General features: G+C 35.8%; 1 protein-coding gene across 1 annotated transcript in view; it reads left to right on the plus strand.

Moving 5' to 3' along the window:
* The window catches only part of XPR1 (xenotropic and polytropic retrovirus receptor 1), a 131656-nt gene that overhangs the window by 95158 nt on the left and 20792 nt on the right, over positions 1-15706 (plus strand). Inside the window, exons 8-11 of the mRNA XM_019733509.3 lie at positions 5640-5830; positions 6047-6226; positions 10671-10842; positions 11988-12191. Of these exons, the coding sequence (XP_019589068.1) occupies positions 5640-5830; positions 6047-6226; positions 10671-10842; positions 11988-12191 (747 nt within the window). The remainder of the gene's footprint in view (positions 1-5639; positions 5831-6046; positions 6227-10670; positions 10843-11987; positions 12192-15706) is intronic.

Below are 15706 nucleotides of genomic sequence, written 5' to 3' on the forward strand. Positions count from 1 at the left end.
ATTTTCTACCTAGGCAATCTTACTCAAACATATGGCTATAAATACCATCTATCTGTTAATGACTCCCAAGTAGCTATATATACGCTGTCTTCTCTGAATGCTATATAATTGGCTACTTGGGTGTCTGACAGACATCTCAAACTTACATGTACCTTTATAAACCCTTATATACTCGTACACTTTCTCTTCCATGTGGCATTATCTTTCATCAGTTTCTCAGGCCAAAAACCTTTAGCCTCTCTTTCCCCTCATACCTCATCTTCAGTCCATCAGCATATCCTGTTGCTCTGTCTTCACAGCACATCCTGAATCTGACCACCTCCACCAGTGCCATCCTTGTCTAAGCAACCATCTCTTGCTTAGTGTACCGCAACAACCTTCTGAACTTGTCTCCCTGAAACCACTCTTGCCTCCTATAGCCACTAATGTCTTTTTTAAAAAATATGAGTTAGATCATGTCACTCTCCTCTTCAAAATCCATTAATGGCTTCTCTTACAACAGAATTGAAGCTTCTTACTATGACTGGCAAGACCCTACAAAATCTCGCCCCTGTGGACCTTTCTAACTTTACATCCTGTCATCCTCCCCACACCTAGTTTCAGTCACTTTCACTTTATTTCCACCCACACGTGTGTTGTTCCTATTCCTTGAACCACCCTCAAGCTCATTCCCGTCTACGAGCACTTGCAATTTCCTAAAAAGACTCTTCCACAAGAAGTCTACGTAGCTTACTCCCTCACCTCTTATAGTCTCTGTTCAAATGCCACCTCCTCAACAAGGCCTTTCCTGATCACCCTACCCTAAAAGAACCTGTTCTATCCCATTAGCCAACATTAGTTTCCTTCCGAGCACTTGTAATTACATGACATAATATTTTATATTTATGTTCTTGCTATCCGTTTTCGCACTGTAATGTAAGTACCTTGATGCCTGGGCTTTTATCTCTTCTGTTCACCATTGTATTTCCAGCACCTAGAACACTGCCTGGGACATAGTAGGGATTCAGAAATATTGGTGGAAGTTTGAATGGACGGAAGAGAAGGACCAAGATGAAATTAAATGATACACAAAAACACACACACAGGATTGTCACTTTGTGAGGGGTGTAAATATCTATTACATTGTTTTGTACACCTAAAACTAATAATAAAACACACACACACACAAACACACACATACAACAAAAAGACAGACACATCTCAAAGGTTCTTGCACTTGAAGACTTTTACTTTAAGGGCAAATAATCCTGGTATACCTCAAGAGTCTGTGTCCTTTTATAATAACTGAATCATTAATAAAGGATTAAATTCTGCTCAGTGAAGTCTACAAAGCTACATGACTTAGAAATGGATGTTATTGTATAAATTTCCATTATATCCTGTTTTGGACTTGCAGTAATCATAATAGTGCCTGAACAAGGAAGGTTTATATCACTGTCACTTAACTATTCTCGATTGCAGAGATTATGTATTTTTCATGTTTGTATTTTAAATTCCTAACAGTGCAAGGCATATATTGGATGTTTAAGAAGTAATCTTACTGAACTCATTATTCCTCATAAACATTCTTTTTAGTTAAGATTGTTAATTGCACATTATGAAATTATAACCCAAGTTGTAATAGCTTTTAGAGAGTGTATGAACTTTACCTGTTACAATGTGTTTTCATTTGTATTTTCAGAGTTCTCCTTCTAATTACTAAAAATTAACTAGTAATTGTTTTCTACATGAGCTCATGATTTAATATTGTTATAATTTATGATATTTTCCCCCTTCTTTCATTCCCCACCCCCACTCCAGTTCAAGCCGTTGTTTCTCAGTCTAGTTGTGTAGGAGGACACAGCTCCCTGGCCCATGCTGGTATTATGAGTCTTGGGCGCTCCCCCCCCCACCCCCCCGGCTGAGGCAGGCGGACAGCAGCTCACGGCAGCTCTCGCCAGCTGCCGGCCACTCACGCTGGCCACGGGCCGCTCATGGCAGCACACGACTGCTCATGCTGGCTGCCAGCCACTCACGCTGACCTCCAGCTGTTCACGGCAGCCCAGCTCCAGGGAGAGCCATTGTTCACGATCTCAGCTGTAGAGGGTGCAGCTCACTGGCCCATGTGGGAATCAAACCAGCAACCTCAGCGTTAGGAGCAGGGCACTCCAACCACCTGAGCCACCAGGCCGGCCCTATGATCATATTTTAATCTGGTTCTATTTCTTGAGATGAATGCAGTCTTTTTATGTAGAATGTATGGAAATACTACAATAAAAAACCTAGCCCCCAGATGATCAAGCTAGCTATTGTGGAAAGAACAGTTACTAGTCTTTAAAAGGCCTTGCCTGGGTTTCAGTCCCAGCTCCACCGTTTGTTAATTGTTTGGCTTTTGAGGATATCACTTCTCTGAAACAGTTTCCTCATTTGTTAAAGGAGCTTAATACCTTAAATTTAAAGGATCGTTTTTGAATTCATTCAACAAAGAAATTTTATGTATCTCACAGTTGTGCTTGATACCCATGAGTCTTAAGATAGATAAGAGAATCCCTTTTCCTATTAAGTTTATTATTATGCCAGGGAGATTAAGACATATTAAAACAATAGTAATATACAACAAGATAGAAAGTGTTAAATCTTCTGCATAAGCAGGTCAAAGGAACAAGTGATAACTTTTAAATGAGAGCATCAGGGAGACATTTATGCTGGACGTTGATGGAATGAAAGATACTCCAAGTGAAGGAGACAGATGAGCATAGATTTTAACTTTAGTTGGCCGGGGTATGGGGTGGAGCATAGGCGGAGGGGAGTGGGTTATGCAGGAGAGAAGTGATAAATTCACCTAGGGTAAAGGAGAGTATTGGATGATAAGAATGCAAAGAGTTTGAGACCAGTTCTTAGAGTTCAGCCGACAAATGTTAGTAAAAACACATTTATAGTTGTGAAGCACTATATCAATATAGTGCAGCTGATAGGAGTTGATCTTTCTGTAGAGAAAACCTTAGTCATTCGTATGTGGAATTTTTTCTTTTACTTCCAAGATGAGCATGGTGGTATCATTAAATAAGACATAAGACTAAATAAATACATACACTTCTTTATTCTTTTTATGTGAACGAATCGAAAAGAAGTTTTTTAAAATTCCAGGGACAAGTTGAGGTGTTTGCTTTCATAAATATAGACTAAGTTTTTGTGAGGCAGTCTGAGTTTTTTAATGTTTGTGGTGTATGCATTTAGTGTCCTGCATTGTGTTCTCACCTTAGATCCCCTCTTAGTTTGATCTTTGTGTGTGGGGTCAGGGGAGGCAGGGTACATACAGTTAAAGTCAGCTGTCTGTCCTTAGTTATCTCCCAGCAGATGCTTAAAAGATAACAGTGTTGAGAGTTGAGAGGGAAACACTGCAGTAGTAATACATGTACAAGCACGATTCTTGTTTTCAAACATTCACATCAAAAAAATAATGCACATAATTGCTGTAGTTTCTCAAGGGGACATGACCTGATATTTAATAATTTGTCTGAAATTTATGTAGTTCTCATGAAGATGAAAAATTTCCTGTATAGATTTTTAAAAACTTCTCTTATAGATTCTTAATAACCTTTACTTAATTTGATGCAGTAACAATATACTTGTTCCTTTGTTGTCTATTCTTCAGTAACAGCCAGAATAACCCTTTAAAATTGTTGATCTTGTCATGTCACTTATGTGCAAAACCTTTCATTGGCTTCATACATCAAAGTGAAAGCTTAAGTCTTGACAAAGTCCTGCAAAGTCCTGCCGGATCTGCCCCTGGCTCCCTTTTAGCACTTTACCTCTCCTTTATTCCAACATAGCGGCCTTGGCCTTCTTCCTGTGCCTGGAGCACACCAGGCTCATGCCTATCTTGGAGCCCTTTGAACTCTCCCTTTACTGGGAGCTCTGTGCCTTCAGATAGTCACATGATTCATTCTCTGTTCCCTTAAGGAAATGTAAATGCTCTGCAAATATCCTGAGAGGTCTTCTGGACCACCCTACCTAAAAGAACACCTAAGAGCATTCTTTATCTCCTTATCCTACGTTTTTTCTTTCAAAAAACTTATCACTGTCTAATATTATACAAAAGTTTCCTGAAGACAGGTATTTTGTCAGACTGGTGTCACATATAATAGGTACCTAATAAATATTTGTTAAATTAATGAAAAAATGAAGTTTCCTCAAGTAAAAGGAAAACAAATCCTGATATATACTGAATACTCATAATAGGCCAGACATTGTTTTGGTCATTTAATGTATGTTATTACATTTAATCTTCTTAACAAACTTTTTAGAGTAGATATTATCCCCCATTGACCAGCAAGGAAACGGCGACTTAGAAAAATTAAATAATTTGCCCTAGTTTAGCTAGGATTTGAAATCTGGTCTATCACATTTGACTCCAAAGCAAAGACTTTCTGTACCGTGTTATTTTTAAATTATTAAATGTGCTGTGTACTATAGAGAATACAAAATTAAATAATAAGCGGTTCTTTAAGTAAGTGTATACGGTAGTATATAATTAAATTTCAAATGAATAGTACTAATAATGCATTTTATAGTTATTTGGAAAAATTGAGAAATTGTAACACAAATTGAAATGTTTGGCCCATAGTAGGCCCAAAATGAAACATATTGGTGCAATGAATTTTTGAACAGAAAAGGATCTGGCTCTTAAATAATAGAATTTGAATTGTTTGAAAGAGCAAGGCCATTTTAGGTCTAGGGGACAACATAAGCAAATGTGAAATGAAAACTTGTTAAAAAGGATAATAAAATTCATCAGGAGGTAAGAATTAATGTTTAGTGACACTGTGAGAAAAGAATGGGAACAGTGAGTTGGAGATCAGATTGTGAAGAACATGAATTACAAGGCTAAGGTGTTGGAATGTTCTAATTATTGGAGAGCAATACAATAGCCGTGATCCTGAATGTTTGTGTGGGTATATGGGCACTAGAATGTAGTGGTTAAGACTGTGGGCTTTGAAATAAAACTGAGTTAAAATCCTGGCTCTGCCCTATACTAGCTTAGGAGCCCCAGCAAATTGCTTAACATTTTCTGTGCTCTAGTTTCCTCATCAATCAAATGGCAATAATACTTTTCAACTCACAGAGCCATTGTGAGGATTAGGTGAATTATTATAGGTAAAGATACTGAGAACAATCCTTAGCACATAGGAAGCATTCTACAAGTATTAACTGTTGTCACGTGTATGATTTTTGAATTTTCACATTAGTGTCGTGTGGACTATTTCTTTTAATTTTCACAGCAACTCTGTGAGGTAGGTATTACTATATCCAGTTTAATGATGGACAAAACAAAACCCAAGACGTTGTGTCATGCCGGATATCCCCAGCTGATGTAACTTATCTTGTGGTTCTAAACTATTTTACCATGGTTCTCTGAGAGCTAAGAAATTAATGGAACTACGGATCAACATGGTAACAGTAAAATTTCAGGAAAATTATTCTGGTGAAATGAAGAAAGGAAAGAACCTGGAAGCAAGTATATCAGACTCTTAAGATAATCTAGATTTAGATTTTATTTATAAAAAATACTTATGCCGGGGCTGTTGAGAATTAAGAGAAAAGACATTATTAAAAGAGACATTATGAATTTTCTAACCAGTTAATTGATATTCTTTCAGCTGTATTTAAACTTGAAACAAATAGAAGTGTATGGCCCTTGATAAGAATCTATCGGGGTGGCTTTCTTCTGATTGAATTCCTTTTCCTACTGGGCATCAACACGTATGGTTGGAGACAGGCTGGAGTAAATCACGTGCTCATCTTTGAACTGAATCCGAGAAGCAATTTGTCTCATCAACATCTTTTTGAGGTAATCAAAGCAAGACATAAAGTCCCACAACTATAGTTTGCATTAGTTATGCACACTGGTTTAGTGGGTACTGAAATCCATCTTCTACTTGAAGAGGACTGTTGACTTCGTAACTAAACATTTTTCTTACCTTTGTTTTATTAAAGAGATTTCTGAGTAATGGTAAAAATAAAATAACAATTTTTTTCTCTTTTTGTCTTTTCCATCATTTATCAGATTGCTGGATTCCTTGGGATATTGTGGTGCCTGAGCCTTCTGGCATGCTTCTTTGCTCCAATTAGTATCATCCCTACATATGTGTATCCACTTGTCCTTTATGGATTTATGGTTTTCTTTCTTATCAACCCCACCAAAACTTTCTATTATAAATCCCGGTTTTGGCTGCTTAAACTGCTGGTAAGTCCAGAAATTTGTGTACCATTTTTAGAGTGGCCTATTGGTCATTGACTTCCTCCAGGATGAAACCAAGGCTGCTGTACTGCACGACTCCAGGAGGCTCAGTTCTCACTGACTGTAGTCTGCATGAGAAGCTCCAGCTTCAGGGGCCAAGAATACAGTATGATGTACACCTGATGCTGCAGAGTGCAGTGGCTTTGGCAGCAGCACACATGCGTTTCTTTCCTCCAGAAATGGAGTATGAAGATGTCTCGATACTGAAGTGATTTTGCAAATAAATAATAATTCATTAATTTAATTACTTAATTATACAGATTATTTAATCAGCTGTGATAACATGTAGCACTCTATAAGTTTCCTTTTTTAAAAAAAGGTAAAACTTACTTTTATGTTAAATTCATATAAGTAGTTCACCAAATTTTTGTTTTACGAAAGATTGGTTTTCTAAGAGTAACAGGAATATCTTGCCATATCGCCAAGTTTAATTTGAGAAACTGACTTTGATTCTTTGTTTATAATAAATTCCATTTCTTCTTCCACTTTACATATTTCTTAATCTCAGAATCATGCAGTCTCAGCATTAGGATGTAGAATTTCCTGCAAAAATGGTAACCATATTTTTTGTGATAGTGTAAAGATAGCTTTGGGAAAGGACTTCTACTTACTCCTAAATTAATAAACCAGCTCTGTTTTGAAAATCAATTGAGAATGCTTTTATTTTCATAATTATTTCTTATATTATGAATTACAACTAACAGTAGAATAAAGATTAGTGATTAAATTGACCAATCTCTACACAAACTTTCAGGATTTTCTGAAAGTGAAATAATAATTTTTTTTTTTCACCTTATAAAGTATACTGCCTTGAACACTGTAGTTTTCTTTTTTTTTTTCCTTTTTGTATGCCCCATAGGGGCGTAAAATATGGCCTTCCTATAAAAAAAAAAAAAGCATTCAACAGATAAAAAGCAACCTATGTTCTAATACAGGTGAGAATTTATAGCAATCAGGAAAAAGAAAATGGCCCAAATCTCCTTGATTTTTTTTTCCTCCATAGTTGATAGTCATTTATTTGTATATCTTATTTCTTCTACTAGGATTTTTATCACAAATTGAGACTCTCCCTCTTTTCCTCCAATTTCATTAATATAAATAAATAAAAGAACAAATAATTTCCTTTATGTATAGCACCACTAGGCTTAACTTTGGGTTTGAATGCTGAATATGGAAGTTAGATGTACAAGAGTATTTTGATAAGTCCTAAGTATACCATCACCTTGAATACGTTTTGTTATCATCATCTAGAAAACACGCTTTTTAGATGAATTTTTTTAAGACAAGAAAAATTTGAGCCATCTTTTTCTCTTGAAATTTACACTAAAAATAAATCATTTCCAAATAGTACAACTAAACTGTGTTATTTACATTAAAAATGTAGTATCTTTTGGTAACAAGGAAATAACTTTCAAATTATAAACACCTGTTGTTTCCTGCTTCAATTATTGTGAAATCTTTATAACGCTATTTTGAAATGCGGATTGAAAGACTCAGAAAACTCAGGTGTTAATATGATTGTGTCATTGCAGTAACAGAATATAATACAGTTGTGTACATTTTGTGCTAAATGAGCATCTCCCCAGTGCATCCTTCTTTGTTTAAACAGTAAGCTATGATTCACGCATGAGCAGTTACTCTTATTAGCAGAACGATTCCCCATTGAGCAGACATTTATCTATGTGTCTTCTATGTGTTAATAAATGAGGACTTATTGATGGAATAGGTTGGCAATGATAATGTAATAAGAAATAACAGAACAATGAAATGTACTAGAGCCTCATCTTAAAGTAAAACTGCATTTCTTTCTTTCGTTTTTTCTTTAATTTTTAGTGGGAAAAGAACATACATCATTTGGCCATAGTGGTAGGCACTGGGCGCTATTTATACCCATATTTAAATTTGAATCTATGACTTGATATATGGTACTTTCCTCCCCCAAAAAAGCTAAAAAAGTTTATAGGGAATTGATTTATTTTGATATTACTATCATATGTCAAATTAGTACAGCTTGTTTACATTCATTAAGTCATACATCATTTCTCCAGATCTATATTTGCCCTAATTGGAAATCCATTAGGAAGTATAAATAATGCCTCTGATTTTCTAAACAAAAATATCAACTTATTCCTATAGAAGGCTACTTAAAGTTTTTAAATTAGAGAACTTTGCTATATAATTTGGAAATTGATTTTTCCCCAATATTTTCTTTACAATATTTTCTTTAGTTTATAGTAAAGTTTTTATAGTAAAAATTTTTGTCTCTACTATAAGAATAAGTAGAGAGATGTTCTCATTAATAATGCACTGTTCTGTGCATCCTTATAATAAACCGTGAGGTTGGAGCTGCTATTTATCCACATTTTATAAATGAGGAAACTTACTTAGGTTCAGTGAAGTTAGATGAGGTTGCACAGTAAGTAATGGAGATGGGATATGAGCCCTGGCCGTCTGGCTCCATAATCTGTACTCTTAAACACGGTCATGGTCATTTATCCGCTAGACCTGGTAGTCACTTTATCTAAGGTGTTTAACTTTGATTGAGTGGATCAAATTAATGGGATACAAAAATTAAATTTGGAAAGAATGTGATTATTCACAAGCCTCTAAAAAGTAGAAATTAAAACTTCAGCTCTTGATCTGCGTTAACTTAGAAGCTGAGGTTAGCATATATATTTTGTATAATAACTTATTCGTGGCTTTTTTGTGTATGTGGATGAAACACCAAATATCCAGAATTGTCTCTAGCTTTCTTAGTACTGTGACTTGGTGGATCATTATCATTTTAATCAAAATCACAACAAGGTAGAAGTTTGAAAGACCTTAACCAGAACAAGAAAGGAAGAAGAATTCTCACTCAAAAGGGGGAATTCATATAAATCCAAGATGAATTTGACTGTGTAAATCTTTTAAATCTATTCTATACCCTAGAGTTTCTTAAAATACTACATAAACTGGTACCAAAATTTTTCCGTGCGTAAGTGACTAACATCTCAACCCCTAACTGCTCCCGCCCCCAAAAAAGAGTTTGCTGTATCTGGAACTTATGGTTGCAAGTGATATAGGTTGTCTCTCTGTCTTACTTATTGAAAGGGTGAGTAAGTGATCAAGATCGAGACTGAGCCATGGACTCAAAATATGTCAGCTCCAGAATATAATTTCCCAGAGTCTGTACTGTGTCCTGCAAACACCTGGTCTGACTTCCAAAGTTCCAAGGCAATACCTGTTGTTGCTGACACCTAGGATCGATTTGTAATATAGCCGTTATTCTCCCTGAAATAATAAAGGGGAATAGAGAAAGAATAGAAAAAAACTGCCAGGTCTGAGAAGAGAGCCATAGTCTCCCAGGTTGAATATGTCCACTAAATGATTATAATTTAGATGGCAGGAGAGCTACAGATTTAGACTTACTTTCTCAAAACTGCCGCTTAGCCAGAATTCCTTGCTTAGGAGTCCATTTTCATCTGTACAAGACAGAAAGGGTCTGACAGGGTGAGGGCTAAAACTGCCTTCACCCTATCTTCACTTCACTCAAGGCCTTTCAGGGCATTCTGCACAATTTGAGGCTATTTATGGTGATAATAGTATCTGATCTTGCCTCTGCAATTCCAGGATTTCTCTTTGCAGTGGGAAACAGCTTTCCATAGAACAGGCCAGGATGCATTTGTTGTTAAGTCTTCCATAAAATGGGGATATGAGTAACACCTGGCTCATAGGATTGTTAGTAGCTTATGAGAAATGCATTATGAGAAAAATATGCAGCATGGATTAGTGCTCAGTGCATTTAACCTGAGTTCATTTATCATTGTTTTCATAACAGTGGGATGTGGGCTGATTTTTTGTGGCATAATTTGAAAACAAATGCAGTCATCATCATGGCATTAGTGAAACGAAAGTGATTTTGCTTAGCGAATAAGGCATGCTTCAGACGACATACCATCCTTCCCTTCCTGTCCTTGGTAGGCAAAGAGCTTTGTATTCATTTACTAAGCTTCCATCCCAGCTAAGATGGGAGAATACTTCAGAATTTATCATAGCATGTGGGTCTCCAGCAAAATTTACCCTAGAGCCTAATACTAAGTGTCCAATCAGTGCTTCTACTTTCTATCACTCTGCTTTCAGCTTCAACTCTTCCCACTTCTCTACTTTCTAGCAATTCCTGCCTTCCCTCCCCCCTTTTATTTACTCTCTTAGTTATGCATTCAACTCATTCCTCTCACTAGCACTAATTCTCAACCTAGCCACTGTTGCCAGGTCCCTGTGTTTGTGATTGACTCATTAGTTTCCAGTTTATCAGCTAAAATAATGATGCTGCATGGTCAGACATGAATTAGAGAAATTTAATATGAATTTTCTTGTTTCTCTGTGTTCTGATTTTTTTTCCTCCTAGTTTCGAGTATTTACAGCCCCCTTCCATAAGGTAGGCTTTGCGGATTTCTGGCTGGCCGATCAGCTGAACAGCCTGTCAGTGATACTGATGGACCTGGAATATATGATCTGCTTCTACAGTTTTGAGCTCAAATGGGAGCGAAGTGGGGGCCTTTTGCCAAATAATTCAGAAGGTAGGGTATGAATGTGCATCCACACTACTAAACTGCCAGTGGAAACCAAGAAATATTGGGAATGATAACTGAGACATTTAAGATCATGATGAAAACTCATCCAATAATATTACAAACTTAATTAAATGTACTTGGCACTCCTTTAGCACCCTCTTTATCTGACATAATTTGGCTCTTAAATTATGTGTTAAGATTTTAGCCATCCATTTGCCAAGAGATTTACAACTTACACTAAAAAAATTCTAAAACTGAAAAAAAAAAAGTTCTAGTACATTGGTAGTTATAGCACAACGGCTTTGGTGCCAACAGTTGCCATTACAACATTGGTTTATGATGATCAGAATACTGATTATTTAGAGCTACATTAAGTGCTTTGAGAAAGTCATTGTGGATTGTTTTTTTAATTCTTATTGGGAACCTTGTTTTCCTTCTGGCTCTTTATCCCACTCTTAGTTTATGCCAAGAGTTCAAGTTATTAAGGAATTTTGCCTTAGACCACATTTAGTCTGCTTACGTAACATCTAACAAAAGTTAATGAAACTGCTGCCAACACATTTTCATTTGATTGTCAGCAGATGAAAACTCTAATATAGGTTGATCACTCTATAATACATTCCCAGAATTTGAAGAAAAATTGATTTACCAACTCCATTCTTCTCATTTAAAAATACAAATTTTGCTCTTCATTAAAAAATAAGAAGTGTAAGAACATGAACAACCTTAGTGAGAATGTTATATTATAGTGGCTTGCAGTTCATGAAATTGATTGGAGTCACCGGTGGTAGTTGTAGGTATTCCAGATGTTTCAAACACAGAGCTAACTTTTCTTTCTCTTTGACTAGTATACTCATCTTCTAATTTTATTATGTTCTTACCACTCTCCAAAGAAAGCGATTCCAGAAGAGATAGTCAGAAACCTGAGAGGGCAATTTGCCTACTAGGTCCTTCCTATGTATTTTACCTTCTCTCCTTGGCTTATCTACCACTAAAAAAATATGAGAATATAATAGTTGCAAAGAAGAAAGTGATTCTGAAACCCAGGCTCCCTGCTTTTATGGACTTGCTAGTGGTTACAATATATAACTAAATGATGTGAACAAGTTATATTTTTATTTTTTTAAATTGTAATTTTTTCTTCTTTGAAGTCGTCACAGAACCAGAAATTTGCCACAAATATTCATATGGTGTGCGGGCCATTGTTCAGTGCATTCCTGCTTGGCTTCGCTTCATCCAGTGCCTGCGCAGATACCGAGACACGAAAAGGGCCTTTCCTCATTTGGTTAATGCTGGGAAGTACTCTACAACTTTCTTCATGGTGACGTTTGCAGCCCTGCACAGCACTCACAAAGGTATTCTATGATTGACTGGGAAGAGGTTTTTCAAAGTATAATTTTCACTACTTGAATCTGTTTACTCTGGTTATTTTTTCCTGTGTCATGCTCGTTTTTCCACTGAAGTCCCCTCAGTTATACTAGTTTGTTCTTGAACACAATGTTAGTCACATTCCAAAATTTACTAGCAAGTACCATTAAAAAGAATCAAAGTCATCCAGAATAGAAGTATTTGTAATAACATTTGAAATCCTGAATTGTGTTTAATGGGTTCAATCAGTGGACATCTTGGATTTTCATTTGGTTTTTTTAGACTTGTTGTTCATTAATGAGGTTGGGAAATGCTAGGTTAAAAAAGTCCCTGTGGCAATCATGTATATTTTTAATCTCTTTCCTTCACCAAGTTATAAGGATTGTTTCCAGCCCATTTAACTGCAAATTGAGTTCTCTGATCTCTCTAGTTTCTTATCTCCATGGCAACCAGTTATTACTTGAGACAGCTCTTCTGTTGGGAGGAGAAAAAAGCTTTTAGGTTTTGAGCCACATGCAGTCACCCTTTTGAATTTTTAACCTTTTTTGAAGAACTGTCGATCAAAGATCTCGCTTCCTTTTACTAAAATGCATTACTTCTTTGTCTATTCAAATCAAAATCAGCCCACACCTTAGAGGCTGTACCCTCTCATCTGTGGGTGGTAAAGAAATGTCACTAATTGAAATTATGACATTTATTTTTAAATACTTTGGTAAACTTTTTCAGCGTTTTTTTTTTGTTTTTTTTTAATTGAGATACCTTGTTTTAGGAGCCTTAGTGTTTCTAGAACTGCTGCTTACCTAAAAAGTGTGTCTAAAATGGTCATGAAAGATTAGGGCAGTGCTTTTTGTTGTTTGCTTGTTTGGGTTTTTTTGTAAGGCTTGTGATTTGGTCCAGCAGAACACTTGAAAACATACTTCTACTTTTTGCAGTAGATTCTGTGATTACAGTAATATTGATAATGCAGCCAATAATCTTACCACTAGATTGGCACTCTTGTTAAATGATAATTTAACTAAGTACCTCAGTGAAGGAAACACGTCCTCAAAGCTCCCTTCATTTTAACTCTTGATGAGGAATGCTATTATTCAGTCCTGGCATGCATCGTGATTCAGCAGTTTATCGCCAAGAATTTGTAAATCAGGCAACTGATTTGGCATGGTACCCCATGACTCAAGAACCCTTTACTTTTCTCCTGTTTCGGGGAAAATTAAGTACTGTTTTTTGGTTGATTTTTGGGACATATCTTTATACTGATACCATTTAGTACGAAGCTGAAAATCTGAATTCCTCAAATCTACAAAGCATTCCAAATCTAAAAATCTAGAAGGCTACATACAAGCAGTGGTTTGGATAGAATTGCGGTCTTCAGACTTTCTTTTCTCCTGTACCCCTTCAAACAATTTTTTAAACTATATTTTTATCATCTATCATTTTTATTTTATCATCTTTATTATTTTAAACTATATTACTTCGTGGGCATTTTTAAGTTTGCATCTGAAATTTTTCAGAGAATGCATTCAGTAAGCATTGAGAATATTCTATGTATCAAGCTGTGCTAGACACTGAAAATAGAGCAACAAACAAAACATGATTCTTGCCCTTAAGAATTCATAATCTAGTAGGGGAAATAGTCAAGTAAAAAAGGATTAATTGTTTGCACAACAGTGTGCCTATACTTAAAACTTCTGAACTGTATACCTAGAAATGGTTAAATTTTATGCTACCGTGTTTCCCTTAAAATAAGATCTAGCTGGACCATCAGCTCTAATGTGTCTTTTGGAGCAAAAATTAAGACCCGGTCTTACTTTACTATAATATAAGACCAGGTCTTATATAATATAATATATAATATAATATTATATAATATATAATATAAAGACCGGGTCTAATAATATAATATATATTAATTTTTGCTCCAAAAGACGCATTAGAGCTGATGGTCCAGCTAGGTCTTATTGTCGGGGAAACACGATATGTGTTTTTTACCACAATAATAATAGTTTTTTACCACAATAATAATAGTTTTTAAAAAGACATTTAAAATAGAGGGTAAAGAGGTAAGTAAGGTACCAGAAGAGCCTACATAAAGCACAAGTCCTAACCCAGCCTCTAGGTCTCAGGATGGGAAGTACAGAGAAGACTTCCCAGAGGTGATAGTTAAGCTATCATTGTCTGAATTGAGTTAAGGAGGATTCCAGTTATCCCATTGTGTGTTTTGCCCAAGGCCATGTAATTTGTAAGTGGTGGAAGTGTTACTGTTTTCCAGTTCTGTTCATGTCCAGCCTAGGGCTTTTTTTGTTTTCCCCTCCCCAGACCAAGCCACACCTTTAAAATGGAGTTATAGTATCTGTTCTGTTTACTTCACAGATTTGTTGTAAGGATTAAATAAGGTGTAGTGCATATGAAATCACTTTATGCATTCTAACTTGCTACACAAATGGAATTTATCATTAAATATAATTCTTTGCTGTATAGAACTGGTATATGTGTCTTCCTTTATTGAAAGTCTTTATAAGAGAAACCCTTTCGATCACTTTGGGTGGAGGGGGCTTGTATGAGGCAAGTGTCAATAAGGAATGTTTTTGGCTTTTTGTTCTGGTAACACAGATGTTTACTCACTGAACTTGATTCATGTGCCCACAGTCAATTTTTTAAAAAAAACAAGCGTTGGTTATATATCTTAGTTATATCCCTAAAATTAAAGAAAAACACTCTTTGTAGTTGCTACATATAAATATTTATACCTTTTTTTTTTTTTAACATCTAAAAGCCTAAAATGGGGGGGGGGGGAATGGAAAGACAACTCAGAGGGACCATGGACAGAAATTTTGACATGAAGTGATGATCAAAAGTAGAATTTGATTTGTTTTTTCTTGGGCAATATTCCAAGAGAAAAGGCATCAGAAAACATAGACTTTGGAAATAATCGTTAAGTCAAAGGAATAGATTCTATATGGTTAACAGGGTGGATCTTTTTCTATTGGACATGTACGTGCTAATTAAAAAGGATAAATTTTATGAGGGGAAGAATAGAAGATGGTGAAGTAACCTCGTTCAGACTCAGGGATCTAAGTCTTTTCAGAGTACTTGGCCTGCAAGAGTTTTCGTAGTAACAGCATTATTGGGGACATTTTCAAGATATTTACAAAGGTTATGTCTTATGTTATCTGCATGATTTGTAAAAATTGAGGCTCAAGAATTAGCTCTGGACCTAGAGTCACTTTTTAAAAGGTGAGAGAGGTGGTTTAGGCCCATTTTAGGGAAACTAAGTATGATAATACTGCAAATAGCCCTCACTTGTTGCAGTAAGAAGGAAACACATTTTAAACATTTCAGTATATTTTTATTTTCCTTCGTTGATTTTAGAAACAAAGGAGAGTAGCTGGCAGCCAGTCTCCATATTTTAAGAATTTACATTTCATTATACGCCTAAATTTGATGCCAACTCCTACAAGTTTTTTGTTGGAATTGGGATTGGAAGAGACAGGAAAGTGTTTTA

Source organism: Rhinolophus sinicus, chromosome 11 (assembly GCF_057876585.1).
Source record: "Rhinolophus sinicus isolate RSI-liver-muscle chromosome 11, RSI-T2T, whole genome shotgun sequence".
Classification (NCBI taxonomy): domain Eukaryota; kingdom Metazoa; phylum Chordata; class Mammalia; order Chiroptera; family Rhinolophidae; genus Rhinolophus; species Rhinolophus sinicus.